We start from the raw sequence: 22,539 nt of genomic DNA, 5'->3' as shown, positions 1-22,539 counted from the left end.
GCCTGGTTATGTGAAGAATCTACAGACATGCTGCCAGTTTAAGACAATCACTTATGAACTCATGAGGATACACCCTCAAGGAAACCAAATAGAGTAATTATTTCAGCTGCCAAATAGATAAGTAACTGTACTGTAAATATATATGAACAGGCACAATCTGTACTTCTGTTTATTGTGCATATGCAGTAGCTCTAGATAGCCTTGAAATGTTTTACAAGCCATGAGTTCAAAGTGAGCCATTTTACAAGAAAAATGCAGCCCAATTATATTTTGGCTGCTGTTTGTTCCTAGAACTTGTCTGCCATCACCCTTGTTTTTTTAGTGCTGGGGAATGCTGTGGTGTTGCAAGTGCCAACGTTTGGGTTTAACCAACCTTCTGTGTGTGCGTTTTCATTAGAACAAGAAATAATTTGCTGAAGAGAAAAGCTGGACCCTGGCATCCTGTTAAAATATGAGTCATGTCTGCTTATGCTCGGAGTGTTAGTTTGTATGGTAAATAACTTATTTTTCTTTCCCCTAGGATCTCAGCTCATGGCTATTCTGCTGCCCCTTCTTATTTCCTTCTTGCTGGATGAGAACGCTCTGGCCTGTGCACAAAACCCAGCACGAAATCTGCATGAGTTTGCTCTCCAGAACCTGATGCGAATCGGCCCTCGGTACTCTTCTGTCTTCAAAACCCTCATGGCCAGTTCTCCATCTATGAAGGCACGGCTGGAAGCGGCGGTCAAAGGCAATCAGGAGAGTGTCAAGGCCAAAACTGCTGCTCTACATTCCAAACCTCCAGAAAAGAATTCTCCCAGCATTCAACTCAAGACCAACTTTCTGTGATTCTCTCAGAATATACTGTGGTTTCAGATAGGGCTAACAAAAAAAAATAAGTGTTTTTACCTTTTCCTTACATTACACTGAACAGAATCTGCTAGGTTTTGACTTGACAAGGGGGTAGTTTTATTATAAATCAAGAGCAGTACCTTTTATGGTTAACACGGTTTTGTAATTCTTCAGATTAATTTGCCAAAAGGAGAGACAGCTGTTTTCTTCGGTCAGTTTGTTGTTACCTTGTTAGATGTGGAGTGAACCCCATGAAGGAAATTACTATCTCTACCACAAGGCTGATCTGGCATAGGTGAATATCACAGCCAATGAAGCAGAAGAACACAACATGTGCTTGTCTTTATTGCACTTTTAATGGGACAAGATATCATTCTTTAAAAAGTTGCTCTAAAAAGTTATAATATAGAGTAAGTAGACATAGCGGATACCACAGAAACTGCTCAATTAGTTTGCATTAAGGAATCACTTTCAGGCCAGTTTTCTGAACTGAACATGCAAGTATTAACCAAATCCCTGATATAATTGCACTATTGCTTCGTATATATACATTTTAAGATATAACGTACTGTAATTCTACAATAACACTGTTTAGAAACGTTGTTCATAAAAGGGTTCTAAAATAATAAACCATGCTGTCATTTGCATTAAGGTGCCATTTAAATATCAGAGGTCCTGTTTTTTTTGGAGGGTTTGTGTTAGTTTCTTTGTGACTGTCATTGTAATTCAGATGTAGGATAGTTTATAAAAGGGGCACTGTGACTCAGACTATTCAATTAAGAGCCACATTTACATATTGTCTCAGTTCTCAATGTTTTCAAGGATTCAAGTAGCCTAAAAGGGGCATTAATGATAACACGGATAGCTCGTATTTTTTGACATCCATTCACATATGTCCTAGGTAATTGAAGCTCAAACCAGGACTAAATATTTAAGTACTGTATATTTATCCATGGTATTAAACAACTAGATTTAACCCCTGACTAATTTTCTTTATAGATCACCATGTATTATCTTTTTATTATTTGGTAAGAGAGCAAAACTCACAATATTGACCCTAGCAAAACAATACAGTGCTACTACTAGAGCTGCACAGATGTGTTTTAAAAATGTATGTTTCCAGTCACTGCACTGGTGCTCATAGGGCTTTCTGATTATGCAGCTTGTCTTCACAATCCATTGAATAAAAATACAGTTGTACAAACTGCTTGAGGCAGCCACATACTTGCCATTATTGAATCTGTTTCGGGCATATTGTTAACTGAAATTAATTTGTGTGGTTTATGTTGCTACACAATTATTGTGTGTCTGATCATTGCTGTGTATATGATATGAAAAATTAGAAGATACTTGGGGGCAAAAAAAAGAAAATGTTTATCCAACATTTTCTAACATTTTATTGAAAATTAGTGCAATTGAATAAAAAATAAAAAAAGTATTAACCTGTTTTTATTTGTGGCCGTTTATGTCTAATCCTTTTATGTCACCATTACTCCTTGCAAATCAAACCCTGTTGATAAGTGTCCTAGTCTGAACACCTGTTTTCCTTCCAGACCACCTGAAGCACTTATGGCTGAGACAAGAAGGATGTAACATACTGTATTTGTAGGCTAAACATATTTTGTACATAGCATTGTAAATTGTACAGATTTAACAATTTGACTTAAATCCTAACATATAATTTCATTTTCTAATATGCTTGACAAATAAAGCCTCATTTTTTTCATTGCTGGTGTGATGGTTTCATTTTCTTAATGCATGAAAAGTCTGAGCTAAATAAGATTACAGAGGAATGTGACTGCCATTTTCTTAAATCAAGAACAGATGTTATTTTTGTTGCAAATTCCTTTTGATCTGGGAGCAAATATCCATCTTCCTGGATGGGTTGGCATAGGTACAGGGAGGCATGTGAGCTTAATAAGGATTGGATGTTTTCTAGCCATTCCTGGATATGTTTGATTTTAAGAACAACACCGTTTGTGTTAAACACAATTTAGGTAAGCCAAACTGTTTTTTCTTAATCATTCTGCCCTTTCAAACCATTGTATTAACCAACAAATATTTTTTGAATATTCCAGTATGGGAGATGATAGCAAATTAAATAATTACATAAGAAGAAATCAAACGGTATTGAATGTTTAGAATGCTTGCTTTTGTTCTTTTAAATGTCAATAAAAAATCCTAATCTGCCAATCCAACATATGAACTCAGTAAGTAGTACTGCTGTACTTTAGAACATCAGCCATTGATCATGATTTGACTGTCTTTGCATTAAAGTCACTGCAGTGATGAAATGACCAAACAACAGACTTCCTGAAAGTAAAGTAAGCAAGCTGAGAACCTTCTGTGCATGCCTATAAATGGATCACTAAAACAGTGTTACAAAATGACACACTGTTAATAGAATGGTATTACTGAAAAATACAGCTACCATCATGATTCTTGAAAATAGAAACTATGACTATTGTGATTTCAGGAAAAGGGGACAGATGGAAATGTAGTGGCTATTTCCAATTATGATACTCTCAATATAAAAAACTTTCTCAATAAATGCAACTTTCTCAATCATGAAACAGTTTTACACAGGGCACCCTTGACTTTTAACAGGCCTGCTGTTCTAGTAACCCTGTTTATTATTTATTTCTTAGTCTACACCCTTATCCAGGGCAACTTACAATTGTTACAAGATATCACATTATTTTTACATATAATTACCCATTTATACAGTTGAGTTTTTACTGGAGCAATCTAGGTAAAGTACCTTGCTCAAGGGTACAGCAACAGTGTCCCCCACCTGGGATTGAACCCAATCTAAATCGTCAGCAGAGTACTGAAGTCTCTCAAATGTGACAGGAACTGAAAGGATACAGGTAGTAAAGTATGTAGGGAGGGCTATAACTATAACCTGTGAGCAGGGTACTAGGTGTCAATAACCAGCACTGTCAATCTATCACTTTACACAAGCAATAATATCCCATGAATGAAAAACACATACATTTTCAAACCGGAGCAAAACACCTCAAATTTACGGACAGAGTAGGAAAAAAATCGACTGTGTCTAAAGTTTTAATAACATTTATTTATTTTTTTCTCCAATAAACATTGCTATTTTGGTTCTTCTAATTCGATTAATGTTTTATTTACATTATGTAGGCAGGTGTATCCCTGTTAAAAAAACAAAAAAAAACTAACAAACATTAAAAAAATAAATACACGAATACATACATTCACACATTGAGTACAGAATACATACACAAGCAAACACTGGAAGAATATAGCGCAAATGCAACACAATTACAATCAGAAAGTCTGTATTCAGAAAGTCTGTATTCAAATACAGTAAGTACAGTACAGCGTACAATATTTTTAGAGCGTCCCCTGCAGACAGAAAAAATAACTCCCGTTGCTGTATTACAACACGGTCTGTGTGATGATATGCAGAGAGACTCGTGATGCGGACGGGGAGCTTCAGCTTCACTCATTTCACCCCTGTGCAGCTCTCCATTTCACTCTGAAGAATATTCCTCTCTTCCACTTTTGACCTTTACGTTAAGAAAGAAAAGGGTAACGATAGTGTATTTATTGTTACATTTGTCAGTCGCTGCTTTTATTTGTCTGTAAATATTATTTTTGTTTTCTTCATCTCCCGTCAGTGGGTAAGTCTGTCTTGACTGTCGGGGTTTTAAACGTAAGGCCGCGATTTCCTGGGACGCAGAGCCGATTTTAGTGCAGAGGCCTACGCATAGCTTGTAACTTGAGCTTCGAGGTTTGACATAAGATGTTAGGCCTTATTTCGGCGAATGACCAAAACAACGACCAGTTTAACATTTCTTTGCATTTCGAACAAAGGAATATAATATTACAGAAATTAATCGATCTTGGAAGAATACGAGGATGTTTTGATGGCGTGTGTTAGTTTACTTTAGCCACAGTATTTGAGGTTTTGAATTAGTGTTACCATTATTATGAAATATTTTAAAAACTTTTCCACAACATATTAATGATTTAATTCTCAATTGAAAATATAACAGTGCTGTCTACCAGTGCTGGTTAAAATTACATTTAGACATGTATATGTATGCGACATGTTAACTTCAGTTACAGTTTTGTTTTAATGTAAAATTGTAAACAAACAAACAAAAAAAATCTCTATTTGTGTCAAAAAAGGCTCAGATTCTTTTTATATCTCAGTAGAAATTTTGTATACTTAAGAAAACAACTTGCCATGGTTTGTTTTGTAGTTAGGATATACCTTGGCTACCACAATGTTGTATATGAACAAAGACAATAGGTCTGGAAATTATACCGGATATTCACAAGAATCTAAGCTTAAGGAAAATGTAAGCCATTTAAAATAAATACATAAAATGAAATGCAGATTAAGTATTTGTTTGTTTACTGAAAGAAAAGGTTAGATAGAAAATCGCTGTAATGATGTCACCGAAGCTTTGTTTAAAGTTGAAAATACTTATTTGCTTGTTTGTTGTCGAACCCTGCCCATTTAAAACATTGTATACCTGTAAATAGGGTTTTTTTTTTAAGCAACTTTGACTACTTATGGGTGTCCTGAGGGAATACAGAATGGATTTTAAAGTGTGGTTTTAGTTAACTGGGGACAGTAAAGATATAAAATGACAACTGTAGTACTGGATTGAGTTTGCAGAGTGGTTTGTTTCATCAGTCGCCAAATATCTTTTGGTTGAATAAAGACCTTAACCGAACAGGCCTGCTTGATAATGGATACAACTATTCTCTGACTAATATCCTATGGTATTTTAATTTGTGAAAAAAACAAAAAAAACAAACAGTCCTTGACAAGCTCAATAACTGAGTTTCTTAACCATTGTTTTGAAAATGTTTGTTTGAGTAAAAAGCCTCAGGCCTACAAAACTTTGATTGGAGACCATGTGTGTCCAATGTTGCATACCACTTGCATTTTTTGTTATCCTGCTTTGACACCTGAATTCAGATCAATGTTTTGACACCCGAATACTGGGTCAGCCATGTGCTGTCGGGGACATAAGCTTTTGTTATTTTTTTATTGTTGATATTGTACCATTTTGATTATTGTTATGATATGTATTAAATTATTCTAAAAATAGAATTCAGCTAAATAGGTTGTTTATAAGAATGGGGGCAGTAAGGACTGCCTGTACTACAAATACTAAGCTGAAGTTTTCAAAACGTTTAGTTTAATACAGTATACAGATTAACAGTACTATTGTTGATTAAGGTTTAGCTATCTTTTTAAAAACTGTTCACAATAGCAGTCATTGTTCAGACTTCCACCATGTAAACACAGTACACTTAAGGAATATTTAAACAGGGGAGGCTGTGTGGTCCAGTGGTTAAAGAAAAGGGCTTGTAACCAGGAGGTCCCCGGTTCAAATCCCACCTCAGCCACTGACTCATTGTGTGACCCTGAGCAAGTCACTTAACCTCCTTGTGCTCCGTCTTTCGGGTGAGACGTAATTGTAAGCTACTCTGCAGCTGATGCATAGTTCACACACCCTAGTCTCTGTAAGTCGCCTTGGATAAAGGCGTCTGCTAAATAAACAAATAATAGTAATAATAAACAAGTACAGGCTATCACTGCAGTAAGTAATTAATAATTACACTAAAGGGAATTGCAAAGTTGTCATTTGATTCAGTTTGAAGACACTGACTGTATCCAAAGCCTTCTTTTAGGCAGCCAGACTGACAAAAAAGCCTAGCTTCTGGTTTTGAGTTAAGTAGCCACCTAATCAGCTTACACTCAAGGGCTTTTTTTGGTCCCAAACGGTTATAGTTTAGACTCTGAACCTTGAAAAGGTGGCTTATTACCGTGAGTGAAAATAGCTGGGTTTCTTGAGATAGCATGATTATATTTAGGTTGAGCACATGTAAAATAAAGCAATATTGGCTGAACTAATATAACATTTTATTATTGTTTTTCAATTGTACAGGTGAAGACTGCATGAGGCTGAAGGTGGAAAGGAAGTGAAGATTTTTTTTTTTTTTTTTGCAGCAACTATTGCTGTATTTCAGTTCTAGGCTTTAATCACTGAGTTCAACTCAGTTGATTTGGCTGGGTATTGGCAAGAAGCATGGCAGATGTGGACCCCGACACATTGCTGGAATGGCTGCAGATGGGGCAGGGAGACGAAAGGGACATGCAGTTGATAGCACTGGAACAGCTGTGCATGCTGCTTTTGATGTCTGACAATGTGGATCGGTGTTTTGAAACGTAAGTCTCTATACAATTTAGCTGTGGTCATTTATCTTAACTTTTGTCTCTAATTTGGTGCACTAATGAATAGTAAACCAGAAAAAAAGTTAAGCCCTTTGTTAGATGTGGTAAAGTATTGTGTTATGCTACTTGGTGAAATGTGTAAGCTTTTAGAATTTATTTTCTATTATAAATTAGCTTGATTTGCTAATAGTGTTTGTGGAATGTTTTTGTTGTGTGTAAAGCCTTTTAAACTTTAGAAGAGTGATGACTATCTACTTGATGCTGTGTGAATTTTAATATAGCCATGTTTGCATGAGGCAATTTGCACATTAGCATGTGGTAAATTCATTTGTGTAGGTAAATATTCTTTGCCTTTCTCTGTTGTGTTGCCAATCTATAACAAAAAGAACATAAAAAGGGCTTGTCCAAAGCCTACAGATTGATTAATGAGCAATAAATGTAAAACAGAGCCATTGGGGGTGGGGGGGAGGTTATTGAATATTGTTTTTCCGGGTGACTTTGAATTGTTATAGGTGCCTTAAACTACTCCCCCACAGACACACACACGTAAACTAACATCCCATATGTCACAGATTAAATGACCTCCTGTTGTGGTAGAAGCTCACCTTCCCAATATAGTGAGCTGAGCTGGGAAGTGTGGCACAGCTGGGTTACAGTCTTGCAAACATCTGAGGAGGGCTCTAGGCCAACAAACATTAATTGAGGTGTGAACACCACCTCTAAATTGTTTGTGGAAAAGTTCTGTTGCAGGTAGTGTACAGTAAACATTAACTGTTACATAGTTTTAACCTCTACCGATATCAACAAGATGTTTCAAGTTATGATGGCTATGTAGTAAATGCATTCACATGTAGCATATTGTACTTTGTTTCAAATCAAGCAGCAGCCCTTTAATAGGAAGGGAAATGTTTTCAGCCAGATGGTGGCTTGGTACATCATTGCCCTTGTACATCCTTCTGTTCATCATTGGGGCTGGAACAGGGCAAGACAAAACCACAACCTTCAGCCTGCTTGGCAAGTTGAAATTTGTCCCACAACATATTTCAATATGCGCAATGTTAATCGTTTGTTGGTGACTTTCCAAATATCTCCAAGGCCAAATAAGGGTGACGTAATTCTGTCAGTATTATAGGAGTGACATATCTGATGTTTAGTCAGATACTGTGCTTTTAAGTCAATTTTACTGAAGTGGTGAGACAATTTACAACACAGAATGGGATTCAATACTGATGCAGTAGAACCAAAAGATCCTCAAAACGAAAGGGGGTTCAGTGGTAAGGTTGCTCATGCAAGTGACAAATAAAACAGTTGATTTTAAATAAATAATTAATTAAATAGTTTTTTTTTGCCTTTTTAATACCAGTCAAAGGAAATCAGGACCATCTTGCATTTCTCTTCATATGCTTTTCTACTATTTCATAACTATGCTAAAACAAGGAATATAACAGCATGAAAATGCATGTGGTGACATTGTTATAATGTTAAAAATAATGGATCTGTACTGGTCAGCATTCCTGGGGTCAGAAACTTGAATTGTTGAAAGGGGCTGTGATTTCACAGGCAACATTGACTTCTTATTTTAGTTCTTTTCTGTGCTGTGATACAAAATAGTAAAAGTTTTAAACACACCTCGGTCTTCATTTCTTAATTTGCTCACCCTTTTAGGTTTTGCCTTCTTTGTGTGAGGCTTTCCTTCATTTTATTTGTCATACTGAAGATTAATGGAACAATCAAATGTGTGTAGGTTAATCAGTAAGCTGAATTTGGGTCAGGCATATTCATTCTGGACAGAATTCTTCTTGAACACAGATAGCCTGTGTAGTGGATAGCAAACTGTTTAGACAGAGGATCACATGATTAGGTTATCCATGGTAGATTATAAGCTTTGATGTCAACAAAAGGGTCATGTTCTATGTCACAAGTAACTAGATAGAACTCAGGTTTGTTTTCCCTGGAGGTTTACTATATATCCTGGGCTAGGTTTAAACCACAACTTTTTGCAGTTCTTGCTGAATCTTTCATAAAAGTGAACCTCAAAGGGATATATGTCATACAACAAAAAAAAGTTATGGTGGGGGAAAAAAAGAATGTTTTCCATGGAAGATGTACTCAACACCCTCCAGAGTCCTGTGCGCTGCAGCACTGTCTTCTTACCGGCGAACTGACCCGCTTTAATAAGACCTGCAGTTTGACCCGAATCTGCAAGTGTTTGTCCTGTACCTGTTGCCTGTGCCGACTGCCTCTCTCACCCTCTCAAATTCACGCACAGATATCTCTACCATTCTCCACAGATCAAGTTTATTCAATAGCTATACTACCAAGCAAACAAGACAAATGGATCTTGCAACATATCAAACAAGCGGCAATACAAACAGAGAACACTGCTCAGTTGGCTGACTCCTCCCTAATCGCCTCCTGCTTTAGTGCAGGAAATACCGGTACATTGACATTTTAATACATTATTTGGGAAAGGGTTACAGACGAGTACGCTTAAAGGACAGAAAACGTTTTTGGTGATTCAAATTCAGACCCGAGCTGCACCCAAAAATTAAATTCTGACCCGCACCTGAACTGCAAACTGTGAAAGTTCACATTCCGACCCAAACCCGACCCGCTTTTGCGGGTCACCCGCGGGCACCCGACGCGATACAGGGCTTTAACACCACCTATACCTGCAGGTGTAACTGGAACAAAAATGGTTACATCAATTCTTTAGTCATCTATAATATCATAGTATTATATAGTCAGATATAATATTACGATTTTTATTAAATAAATAAATAAATAAATAATGGCTACTTCCTGAATGTGTGTGAAATATTATTTCAATACCATGTGTGTGTTTTCCTGTTTAATTTTGTTAATGAATTAATTGTTCTTAAAGGGTACATAAGGACCTTTTTATTTTATTGTTACATTTTCCCATGTGTTGCTACAAATGTTTACGTAAGGTATGTGTATTCTTTTAAGTTTTTTTTTTACATTTTGACCACTTTTATTTTTAAACTTTTAGATTGCATTCCCTGCCTCAAGATGGCTTCACATGTACCTGCATGGACCTCTCAGAACTACATTTCCCATCATCCTCCTGCTCACATATGTAACTGAGATGGATTTACCTGTGAGCAGGAGGATGATGGGAAATGCAGTTCTGAGAGGCCGGGGTTGCTTAGTAACTGGTTTAGGGGTCCTTCAGAAACTGCTACGCTAATGTCACCTTGCTATCGTTATCAATCACACGTTTACTTGGTTGCTTATCAGTTATTAAAATAGGAATCACAAATCAAACAAAAAATGTCACTCTCCTCCATCTAAAAGATTGAAGTTGGCTTGTCAGAAATAGAGAGGAATTTACCACAGACTTGTCATTCATTAAAAGAAGTCGAGTGTCTGAATATCACGTCTACTGTCAATACTGCTGGACAGACTTCTCTGTGAAACATGTACATGGTGGGTATCATGACTGTATCACTCACATAGGTATGAAGAAACGCCAGCAATACGCAAAATCTGACACTCCCCATTAATGTTATTGGATACTACACAGTATTTTGTGTTTTGATAGGTGCAGAGTAGTACAACTTTAAATAAAAAAAAAAAAGTTAAATATTTCTTGAAATTGTTATTTTGATATATTTTTATAAAGTTTTGAGGTTGAATATTTCAATCCAGGTTTGATAGCACTACAAGATCATAAAACAATTACTAATATTTAAATCCAGAATAAATAGAATTCCAAAGAAAAAAAAGAAAAAATCAGTGTTTAAGTAATTTTATTGGGGTTTTTAAATTTCAAAATGCAGTGTGTTTACAATTACCAAAATTATAGATTGAACAGCAGAAATGAGGCCATTGGCTTGCCAGAGCCTAATAACCTTTTAATTTCTAGGGGTTAGCAGCCACTGGCCTTAAAAAAATCGTCTCGTTTGGTCGACAAATGCTACTATTTTCTCCTTTTATAAGTTGGCATCTCTGCATTTTTAACTTTTTGCTTCAGCTCAAAAACACTGTAAAGTGACTCTCCCATGTTTTATACATTATGTTTTTATTTATGCTTTGTATTTTACTTTAAGTGCCTAATTACTCATCCTTTTTCCTTTCAGACAAATACTCCTCTGATTTGCGACACTGTTTTTATGTCCTGTGAAGATAACCAGTGGTGTTAACTCTTTAAACTTTTTTTTTTTCCCAAAATGTGCAGGTGTCCCCCACGTACTTTTCTACCAGCACTATGTAAGATTTTTCTGGATGAAAGTGCTCCGGACAATGTGTTGGAGGTGACAGCACGTGCCATAACCTATTACCTGGATGTGTCTGCTGAATGTACTAGGAGGATTGTGGGAGTGGATGGAGCTATTAAAGCACTTTGTAACCGCTTGGTTGTTGTAGAACTCAATAACCGTACCAGCAGGGATCTAGCTGAACAATGTGTGAAGGTAAAAAATTGTAATTTGATTTCCCTTTTCATTAAAAAATATAACTACACATTTTGAACTTTTATTCAGACACAGTTTTGCTAAACTAGTATCCTCAGTAGAAGCAATGATAATAAATGTATACCTTTTTTGATACTGTGGATTTAGATCACATCCTAAGTGTTAGACAGGGATTTACAGATTGCTTATTCATGGCAGTATTCATAAATACATTTTGTTTTCTAGGTGCTTGAACTGATATGCACTCGAGAATCTGGTCCTGTATTTGAGGCTGGTGGACTAAACTGTGTTCTTAGCTTTATTCGGGACAGTGGTCATCTTGTTCATAAAGACACCTTACATTCTGCAATGGCTGTGGTGTCCAGGCTATGTGGGAAAATGGAACCCCAGGATTCATCACTGGAAACCTGTGTGGAGTCTTTATCGAGTCTGCTTAAACATGAAGATCATCAGGTAACAAGAAAACTTGATCAGCTGTTTCATAACAACAAAAACACCTGGTCTGTCCACTATTTTGGTGCAGCAAGTGGCAGTGTCTTGTTCATTTTCATATATTTAATTTGTTTAGGTTTCCGACGGGGCTCTGCGGTGTTTTGCCTCGTTGGCTGACAGATTTACCCGCCGTGGGGTTGACCCAGCCCCTTTAGCTAAACATGGATTGACAGAGGAGCTGCTGTCCCGAATGGCAGCAGCTGGAGGCGCTGTGTCTGGACCGTCTTCAACATGCAAACCAGGGCGGAGTGCCCCTGGAGCAACCACAACAGCAGCAGATTCCAAACTCAGCAATCAAGTGTCCACTATTGTCAGCCTGCTTTCAACACTCTGTAGGGGTTCCCCTCTTGTAACACATGTAAGAATATTTATGTTGATTTTGGCATTAACTTCCAAAAGAAATTATATGTATATAGTCAGACATAAGTAGTTCCCAATTGCCTTTAGTTAAATCTATTTGAAGTGGCATTGCATATGGGGATTACTGTATATTTACTTTGCAGATGTGTGCTGTTTTTTATAAATAAAAAAAAAAAGATTAAAAAAAAAAAGCTTGTGTTTTTAAACTTTCTATTTCTTTCTGTTTCTCTTTAGGATCTTCTGAGATCTGAACTCCCTGACTCGATAGAGAGCGCACTGCAGGGTGATGAAAGGTGTGTGCTGGACACCATGCGACTGGTTGATCTCCTCCTGGTGCTGCTTTTTGAAGGAAGGAAAGCTCTGCCAAAGTCTAATGTTGGATCCACTGGTAGAATCCCTGGCTTGAGAAGGCTTGACAGTTCTGGGGAACGCTCTCATCGACAGCTAATAGACTGCATTCGCAGTAAAGACACAGATGCGTTAATAGATGCTATTGATACCGGAGGTAAATTACTTTATTATTATTATTATTAGTTTGTTTTTATAATTTTTTTATGTGTGTGTTTTTTTTACCTTCAACTAGTGTCATAGCGTTCAGGATGTATAAGAAGTATACGTTTATTTTCCCCAGTGGGGAATGTGTCCGGTGATATATTGAAGGTGTATATGTCACATGTATTTTTACACATCTAGTTCTTCATAGCTGTGGTATGGGATATGTATGTAAAATTAATCTTTTTTAATAATTTCCTTTTCCAATGCAGTTGGAACATATTTAACATTTTTAACATATTTATTGTTAATTTCAATATTTTAGCCTTTGAAGTAAATTTCATGGATGATGTAGGACAAACCCTCTTGAACTGGGCCTCAGCATTTGGTACACAAGAAATGGTAAGCATACCTACATTGTCTTTTGTGACTTAACTTTTTGGGTCCGCCCGATATTAAATATCCCGCCGGCGACCTGGCCCTTGAACTGTTTTTACTCGGGCACTGTGAGAGACAGCCCTGCTTCATACGTCATTGGAAAGAGGAGATTCAGACCTAAAACTAGGTCATACTTGTGTATTTCCGGTAGATGACTATATTAAACCTTGAATGCAAGTGGTTTGGAATGTTGCTGCTGAGCTGAAAACAGACCTACCTTGGTGCAGTAAACAAACATTATCACAAAATCTTTACAAAATAAGAGAAATGGCTACATCGAAGGCACAAGGACCTATTTTCATATATATATATATATAATTTTTATAATTATTATTTTTTTTTGCTTTTGTGTATCGTATGCATGTGACCAGAGCTGTTTAGGGTTATGTTGCCATGGTGGCTATTCAGGACACAGTGAACAGCCCCATCTTGTGCCACATGATCAAGGTGCCTGGGATGAATAATTTGAATTTTGTTTTGTTTTTTCTTTTTGTTTTCTTTTGCACATTTTCAATGAATCATTTTTGGCCCCTTTTGTTTATATGGCCGTAATTCCTTTATTTTTTTTATCCAATTTCTTCAAAATAATGTATGACAGGTACCTGTAACCTTTATAGTTAGTTATAGCCACAAATGCAACAACAGTAAAAAAAAAAAAAAAAAAAACACATGGAAAAATAGCTCGGACTCTAAAGGGTACAAAGCATTGTGTTCAACTGTGTACCATCATCTTTGCTTTATGCCTTCATTAGTGTTATGACTTTACAGTGTTTGATAAGAATTGATCCACATTTGAAGAGAAACCAGAGGTCATATGTTCAAAGTGTCTTAGAAAAATAAGTGATTACCTTGCTGAGGTTTATTTCTATAGTAACCAAATGATAACTAGTTTTCAATTTGTGTCTTAATTGAAAGAGTCTAAAATACCTATATTTCTTATAGGTGGAATTTTTATGTGAAAGAGGAGCTGATGTCAATAGGGGTCAGAGGTCTTCTTCGTTGCATTATGCAGCTTGCTTTGGGAGGCCTCAAGTTGCAAAGGTATGGTATAACTGTTGGTCGACTGGTTTCTCAAATGTGTTTGATAATTTGCACCAAGATTGCTCTCTGATCAACTTTTTATATAAACCTTGTGTATGCAGACTTTGCTACGGCATGGAGCCAACCCTGATTTAAGAGACGAAGATGGCAAAACTCCTTTAGACAAAGCAAGAGAAAGAGGGCACAGTGAGGTGGTGGCAATTCTGCAGTCTCCAGGTGGGTAAAACTTGTGGGGCTGGGAAATGATTTGGAGAGAAATGCATAAAACAATAATTTACAACATAGTTCTTAGTCATTTTAAGATCTTTTCCTTTTTTTAAAAAAATCTTTACTAGCGCTTATCACTTTTGACCTGCAGTAGATGTTTCTTGTTGAGAGGGTAACCACGATATAAAAGCTAAATTGAGTTGAAGTTTAAATGGCAAATGATAAGGTTCTGACAACAAGAAGGACCTTCTAACTGGGACATGCTGCTAGATCAAATTAAGTTTGATTTACACGGAGTTTAACTCTTTCAGCACTAAGTAACTTTACAGAAACTTGCACTGAAAGATTAATCATCTAATAGATTAGATTAATCTATTAGATGAGTTCACTAGTTCAATAATGTGTCATTTCTTTGGAGAAATGTTCATTTAAAGTTGCCCTACCACCTGTATGGAGTCCCACAATATGTAAATGTATCCTTGAGGATTTGTATATCATTCACCAACCTGTAGGGGACTGGATGTGCCCAGTGAAAGGAGATGACAAAAAGAAAAAAGATGTTAATAAAGAAGAGGAAGAGACTAATGAACCAAAAGGAGATCCTGAAATGGCACCCATCTACTTGAAGAGATTGCTCCCAGTATTTGCACAGACTTTCCAACAAACTATGCTGCCTTCAATACGGTATGTACACAGAAATAAAACTGTTTAAGGTCCTGTTGGGTTTCGTAATTGCCCCCTCATCAGGAGTGATTGTACAGTGTAGTAATGACTTGGACTTAATTTCATTTTTTTTATTTTGGTCTTTCATTTTAAACAGAAAAGCAAGCCTAGCTTTAATCAGGAAAATGATCCACTACTGCTCTGAAGCTCTTCTTAAAGAGGTCTGTGATTCTGATGCAGGTCACAATTTACCCACAGTATTAGTTGAGATTACAGCCACTGTTCTTGATCAGGAGGTAAGTCCATTTTCATATTTTTGGTGTACTCCAAAAGTTTCTGTGCTGTATTTTATTAGTAATGATCTTGTTGTTGTATTATTTTCTTCTTTAATATTTTACTTTTAAGGGGCTCCCGAGTCGCGCATCCAGTAAAAGCACTCACTAGAGTGCAGGATGCGCTCTATAGCCTGGACGTCGCCGGTTCGAGTCCAGGCTATTCCACATCTGACCGTGGACGGGAGCTCCCAGGAGGCGGCGCTCAATTGGCCGAGCGTCACCCGGGGGGAGGGAGGGTTAGGTTGGCCAGGGTGTCCTCGGCTCACCGCACACCAGCGACCCCTGTAGTCTGGCTGGGTGCCTGCGGGCTTGCCTGTAAGCTGCCCAGAGCTGCGTTGTCCTCCGACGATGTAGCTCTGAGGCGGCTGCACGGTGAGTCTGCAGTGTGTAAAGAAGCAGGCGGCTGACGGCACACGCTTCGGAGGACAGCGTGTGTTCATCTTCGCCCCTCCCGAGTCAGCGCAGGGGTGGTAGCGGTGAGCTGAGCCTAAAAAATAATTGGGCATTTCAAATTGGGGAGAAATAATTAAAACTAATTGGCAACGACTAAATTAAAAAAATATATATATATATATATATATATATATATTACTTTAGAATTTTAATTTAAATAGAAATGGCCCCTTGGAGGGCGTTCTTCCTTTTTTATATGCACTCAGCTGGATGCTAATGAGAACTAGCAGTCAAATGGCCTGTAATCTTCAGCACGTGTTGAACTTTATTAAGGATTTGTCATTCAGACAGGGCAGAGAATCCTAACTCAGAGAATCCTAACTACAAGTACTATAGTTTGGAAGAGACAGTAAATCTAAAGCTGTGTTAAACCATGCTTTCTGAAATATTTTGTTATAGTAGTTGCTGTCTTGTTATATTCAGCTGTTTACTGATTGGGCCATTTTTGTCAAAATTGTGAAGAAGAAAAAAGTTTCTGAATTAACAATGTAATTTACCAGTATACAAAAAAAGCTATTTTTGAATGGCCCTACTGAAAGAGTAAAAGCAGTCTGGCCTCTATACCTGGATAGCAGTGTAAATTACTGTATGAAAATAAGTGTAATCTCTCTATCTCCTCTCTCTCTCTCTCTCTCTCTCTCTCTCTCTCTCTCTCTCTCTCTCTCTCTCTCTCTCTCTCTCTCTCTCTCTCTTTTACAGGATGATGATGATGGACACTTATTGGCCTTGCAGATCATAAGAGACTTGGTGGATAAAGGAGGTGATGTGTTCCTCGATCAGCTAGCCAGACTTGGGGTCATTAACAAAGTTTCAACTCTAGCAGGGCCAACTTCAGATGATGAAAATGAAGAAGAGTCCAAGCCAGAGAAGGTAAAATGAATTGATGATTCTGAGAAAACTTCAATTAAGCTTGTGGATCAGTGATTTTTGGTTTTAGATTTACATACTATACATGAAAGTTTTCTTGTTTATGTTCTGTGCTGAATTTACCATGTTGAAACTTAATATAGAAGTTTAAAATGCAGCTGAAGTCCTGTCTGTACTATAATGAAACTTGTATTTCCTGAGCCTGTACTTTTACCAGTTTGTTTTACTTCAATTTGGGTAAATCAATCCTTTTTAAATTAAAGGGAATTCAGCAATTTCATTAAATGCATGTAGAAAATGTACAATGTATGACAAACAATTGGCTTGCAGGAAATCTAAAATGTATCTAATTTACTGTTTTGGAAATGACTATTTGGAGCAGATGTTGAATAAAAAGTTACTTCTTAGATACCACATAAGGTGAGATGTTTTGGTTTGTTCAGTACTTGTGTACAAGTTGAGCTGCCATTTGTCCCACACATATTTTGTTCATTACATTAAAGCAGCTGTTACCGTTCCTCCAGGAGGATGAACCTCAGGAAGATGCTAAAGAGATTCAGCAGGGTAAACCTTACCATTGGAGAGACTGGTCAATCATCAGGGGAAGAGACTGCTTATACATCTGGAGTGATGCAGCTGCACTGGAGTTGTCAAATGGCAGCAATGGCTGGTTTAGATTTATACTAGATGGCAAATTGGCTACCATGTACTCAAGTGGCAGTCCTGAAGGGGGATCTGACAGTTCAGGTACAGTGGTTTGTTTTGTTTTTCCTTGTGAGAAGAAAATATTCAGTTTTGAACTTAACTGGTATGTATAGTATTTCTTTGTTTTACCTTTTTTATTTTATGAATTACAAGATTCTCCTATGTAGAAGTCATCTGGACACAGCTGGAGTCAGTCTTAGAGGGGAGGGGAATTTAGACAGTTGAAACAGTCTTATGAATGTATGATTCGGTGTTTTAAATTCTGGATGTTCTTGAAAAAGTTGAAATACGTTAGTGTGCAGGTTCTTCAATAAGTACCTTTTTGGGGAAAACATCACAAGAAGTTGCCACTCATCAAGTATTTTGCATTTGCTAATGATATTAATTCTTCGTTCAAACAGAAAGCAGAAGTGAATTTTTGGAGAAGTTACAAAGAGCTCGCAGTCAAGTGAAACCAGCCACTGCAAGCCAGCCTGTACTGTCCGCTCCTGGGCCTACTAAACTAACTGTGGGAAACTGGTCTCTCACCTGCCTGAAGGAAGGGGAAATCGCTATCCACAACTCAGATGGTCAGCAGGCAACTATATTAAAGGAAGATCTGCCAGGCTTTGTCTTCGAGTCTAACAGAGGGACCAAGCATTCATTCACTGCAGAAACATCCCTTGGTAAGTTTGTAGGTAAGTGTATAAATTGAGGACTATTGGTGTGAAAGGTTAGCATCACGCCAAGGCTGGTGAATGTCAGGAAGCAGACCCAGAGACCGAAGCTGTAGTTTAAAGGTGCTGTTGCACACTTATTTACCAACAAACAAAGAAAAAAGCACAAGGGCCAAAACAGAAGGTTTAAACAAACACTTGTCAGGCTGGGCATTCGTCTTCACTGACCAGTACACACCGTATCCCCAATACAGCACACAGGTAACTCGCCCAATCTCCCTCTCCTCACAAAGGATCCTAGTTGACTTTTTATACACCTGTGGCTGGAGCCTAATTAATCATCAGTTATTCTATTATTCACTCCAGCCATATTCTCATGTGGAGTTGGCAGGGGAAGATTAACTCCTTCCCTGACAACTCAACCTAACACGTGCTGACGAGGAAAGTTTTTTAATTAATTTTTATTGTGTAAACCTTTTAGTTATTACTAATTTCTTGATATTTATTATTTATTATGTCATTTTTATAGGGTCAGAGTTTGTAACAGGTTGGACTGGCAAAAGAGGAAGAAAACTGAAGTCCAAGTTAGAGAAAACTAAACAGAAGGTAGGTTGGAAAGAAGAGATGATCAAATTAAGTTTTTTGAGGTTGTGACTTTGATGTTTTTACAGTGTTTTTGCATGTGATTATGGTTTATGCATTTTTGGTACACTGATTTATTCTATGAATGTTTGTTTGTTTTGTCACATTCCATTATGAGTGTGGTCCACTAATGGTGCAAACCTTCTTTTAGCCTATTCATTTTGTTTACAAATTAACAGAGATGGCCTTCCCTGTATTCTGTGCCTCTAGGGATTCATTAACAAAAAAATATTGTTATCTTGCAGTAAAATGTTTTATTAAAGTGTGTTGGGAAACAGTCTTTTATTGGTCTGTTTTTTGTTATTTTCTATTTAAGGTGAGAACCATGGCCAGAGATTTGTATGGCGATCACTTCAAAGCTGTGGAGAGTATGCCTCGAGGAGTGGTTGTCACATTAAGGAACATTGCTACCCAACTGGAGTCTGCATGGGAGCTACATACAAACAGACAGGCAAGTAAATGATGGTGGATATGTATAGCTTTTTGATCTCTAAGACTGTATAACTGGTTTTATTTTGACCACATATGGACACTAAATTTGTGTGTAAAATTGTGTTCCGAGTAATAGTTAAAATGTGTGTTTTGTCTTTTGAGTTTTTAATATTTAAAATTTGTTAAATAAACTTAAGTGAGTCCTCAGCATTTACAACTGTTTACATGTCTTTAAAATGTAAATGTTATATACATAATGGACATACTTATTACAAATTATATACAAACTTTAAAAATGTCTTGTTTTGGGTTTTAGTTTATTGAGGGAGAAAACATGTGGAGGGATTTAATGAAGACTGCTTTGGAGAACCTGATTGTGGTTTTGAAGGATGAAACCACTATCTCACCTTATGAAATGTGTAGCAGTGGCCTAGTGCAAGCACTTTTTACAGTTCTCAACAATGTAAGTATTGTATGTCATAAGGTTATCATAATTGTTTTTTATTCCCAAACACATTGATCTTGCTTCTAATACTTGTGTTTTTTTTATTATTTTTGTAAAAATATTTTTTTAATTTTACAGAGTGTGGACTTAGATGTGAAAAATGATTGTAGGCCATTAATGGAAAGAATCAATGTCTTTAAAACAGCATTTTGTGAAAATGAAGATGATGAAAGGTAAGAGGATTTTGCACATACTTATTTCCCCCACATATATTTTAACTGATATTTTCTTTGATCTGTTTTTAATATATATATTTTTTCAGTCAACCTGCAGTTGCCTTAATTAGAAAGCTAATAGCAGTGTTGGAGTCCATTGAAAGGCTACCTCTTCACTTATATGATACCCCTGGATCATCATATAACCTGCAGGTAAAATACATAAAGTACAATGAAGCTATTTTTCCTTCTCCAGCTACAAAATTTGTAGTTCAGCAATTAACAATATTTTTTCTTCATTACTAATGAAGAAAATGTAGTGCATGACAAAGACAGATATAAGTATATAGCTACTGGGTGACCCTCCAAATAACCCAGGATTTAGATGTTTACATTTCTCACTTTTTCTTTTAGTGCATTATCATAGAGTGCATTAAACACATATACATTCAGTGAATACAAATCTTACCTAGGTACTTATCTATAGCATGTACACTTTTACCCTGTATGGATGACAGATTGGTTTAAAGGTTGTTGTCCTGCATTTTAGGACCGTATCAATGCAAAAGTAAGATTAATACTGTGTACGTGTAGGCTTTTTTTAATTTATTTATTTATTTATTTATTTATTTTAATATATATAAAAGTGTGTTTCTATGGTGGTTCTAGATTCTCACAAGAAGACTGAGGTTTCGATTGGAGCGTGCTCCAGGAGAAACGGCTTTAATAGACCGGACGGGACGAATGCTGAAAATGGAACCATTAGCGACTGTGGAGTCTTTGGAGCAGTACCTCCTGAAAATGGTAGGTTGAGGTGTTTTATTTTTGTGTATTTTCTTGTTTTTGTTTTTTACTCTATTGAAATTGGAGCTTGATGGGCATTTCTTTGTTGGTTACATTTAATTTAATTGCAGGTGGCAAAACAGTGGTATGACTTTGATAGATCGTCATTTGTGTTTGTCAAAAAACTGCGTGAAGGACAGACATTTACATTCAGACACCAGCATGACTTTGATGAAAATGGGATTGTGTATTGGATTGGGACAAATGCAAAGTAAGTTTCAGAATTAATGTTTTCTCAATAAAATTGTCACTGGTGGTGCCCAGTAGAAATTAACTATTATCATTGCCACATTCATTGTCTAACCTCTTTGACCTCTTGAACTAGTTAAAGGGGCATTCAGAACAGAAAATAGGAGGCACTTTTTTACACAGAGAATTGTGAGGGTCTGGAACCAACTCCCCAGTAATGTTGTTGAAGCTGACACCCTGGGATCCTTCAATAAGCTGTTTGAGATGCTGGCATCAATAAGCTACTAACAACCAAACAAGCAAGATGGGCTGAATTGCCTCCTCTTGTTTGTAAACTTTCTTATGTTCTTATTTCAATGATGCAAATCTTTTTCACACTTTCAGTTTTACACACCATTCTAGCTGATACTCCCCCTTTGATTATGCCCCTGGGGATGCTTTGTTTTGGTTCACAAACTCCCCTTTCTAGTTTCCTTTGGTTTCCAAACTGATTTGTACTTTGAATTAGTTATACTATGATAATCTCCTTTTTACTGACTTGCTTTTAATTTTGAATACTGTTCTTTTTATATTGTTTAGGACCGCATATGAATGGGTTAATCCTGCAGCCTATGGCCTGGTGGTGGTAACTTCATCAGAAGGGAGAAATTTGCCATATGGGCGTTTGGAGGACATTTTGAGTCGAGACAGCTCAGCATTGAATTGCCACACCAATGATGACAAGAATGCGTGGTTTGCAATAGATCTTGGACTCTGGGTGATTCCTTCTGCCTACAGCTTGCGACACGCGAGAGGATATGGAAGGTCTGCCCTGAGAAACTGGGTTTTCCAGGTTTCCAAGGATGGACAGAACTGGACAACAATGTATACCCATGTGGATGACTGTAGTCTCAATGAGCCAGGGTATGTCCTTAACTTATTCAGCCTTCTAAAATTTATAGTGAACTGCATGATGTCTTTTTGCTCTTCAAAATGCCTGCTCTAGTGCACTTGGGTTTGAGATCTGTCCTCTAAATCGCTACAGGTAGAGCGCTTTTAAAAAATAAATAAATAAATAAAATGCTTTGGGTTTTTTGTTCTGTACCACATCATGGATCATTATTGCTGTGTTACCGGTTTGACAACGTGGACAATAATCCTCACACTATCTGTGCACTAGTGTCCATTTTGAAAAGAGCCTTGAAACAGACTTTAAAGTTATAAGTGTAAAAAATTGTCAGGATGTTAACAATGAAAAGAAAACTTAGTGGTAAATTATTTAAACAGTTGTAGTAACACATGTGGACATGTAACACTATATTTTTTGGGACCACGCTACTTTTTAAAAGGCATTTGCAGACAGTACACTAATTGTAAGCCAACAGTGTTTTGGTTTCATTTATCTGTTTGCATCCACAATATACAGCAGGGAGGTCCATTGATTTTAAATTATAATGGTAGCGTAGAAATTCCTCCCTTTTTATTTAAAAAAAAAAAAAAAAAAAAATTGTACACCCAGATTTGACATCCCAATTAACTTTTATAAAAATAAGATCCAGAATTGAGTGCTAGATCCTGGTTGCAAT

At 36.9% G+C, this 22,539-nt stretch overlaps 2 protein-coding genes across 15 annotated transcripts in view; both read left to right on the top strand.

Annotated features, from left to right (window-relative positions):
• The window catches only part of LOC117418221 (HEAT repeat-containing protein 5A-like), a 31,606-nt gene extending 29,049 nt beyond the window's left edge, over positions 1-2,557 (top strand). For both annotated transcript variants that reach the window (XM_058991627.1, XM_058991626.1), the window contains one exon: positions 521-2,557. In XM_058991627.1, the coding sequence (XP_058847610.1) occupies positions 521-828 (308 nt within the window). In that variant the 3' untranslated portion in view covers positions 829-2,557. The remainder of the gene's footprint in view (positions 1-520) is intronic.
• A 1,695-nt stretch (positions 2,558-4,252) lies between these two features.
• The window catches only part of LOC117418245 (E3 ubiquitin-protein ligase HECTD1-like), a 32,708-nt gene continuing 14,421 nt past the window's right edge, over positions 4,253-22,539 (top strand). For 4 of the 13 annotated variants that reach the window (XM_058991620.1, XM_058991619.1, XM_058991618.1 and 1 more), the window contains exons 1-22: positions 4,254-4,395; positions 6,777-7,057; positions 11,265-11,499; positions 11,725-11,952; positions 12,068-12,349; positions 12,586-12,856; positions 13,169-13,245; positions 14,224-14,322; positions 14,424-14,538; positions 15,042-15,213; positions 15,350-15,488; positions 16,680-16,850; positions 17,351-17,594; positions 17,954-18,229; positions 18,738-18,814; positions 19,167-19,301; positions 19,599-19,745; positions 19,866-19,960; positions 20,050-20,155; positions 20,612-20,746; positions 20,857-20,996; positions 21,554-21,877. In XM_058991620.1, the coding sequence (XP_058847603.1) occupies positions 6,918-7,057; positions 11,265-11,499; positions 11,725-11,952; positions 12,068-12,349; positions 12,586-12,856; positions 13,169-13,245; positions 14,224-14,322; positions 14,424-14,538; positions 15,042-15,213; positions 15,350-15,488; positions 16,680-16,850; positions 17,351-17,594; positions 17,954-18,229; positions 18,738-18,814; positions 19,167-19,301; positions 19,599-19,745; positions 19,866-19,960; positions 20,050-20,155; positions 20,612-20,746; positions 20,857-20,996; positions 21,554-21,877 (3,608 nt within the window). In that variant the 5' untranslated portion in view covers positions 4,254-4,395; positions 6,777-6,917. Of the gene's footprint in view, positions 4,488-6,776; positions 7,058-11,264; positions 11,500-11,724; positions 11,953-12,067; positions 12,350-12,585; positions 12,857-13,168; positions 13,246-14,223; positions 14,323-14,423; positions 14,539-15,041; positions 15,214-15,349; positions 15,489-16,679; positions 16,851-17,350; positions 17,595-17,953; positions 18,230-18,737; positions 18,815-19,166; positions 19,302-19,598; positions 19,746-19,865; positions 19,961-20,049; positions 20,156-20,611; positions 20,747-20,856; positions 20,997-21,553; positions 21,878-22,539 lie in introns of all 13 variants that reach the window. The other 9 variants (XM_058991621.1, XM_058991625.1, XM_058991617.1 and 6 more) reach the window with 6 other exon arrangements.

Source organism: Acipenser ruthenus, chromosome 18, assembly GCF_902713425.1.
Source record: "Acipenser ruthenus chromosome 18, fAciRut3.2 maternal haplotype, whole genome shotgun sequence".
In the NCBI taxonomy this organism is placed as follows: Eukaryota; Metazoa; Chordata; class Actinopteri; order Acipenseriformes; family Acipenseridae; genus Acipenser; species Acipenser ruthenus.
Note: the sequence above shows the minus strand (reverse complement) of the source record. Positions and strands in the feature narration are given on the sequence as shown.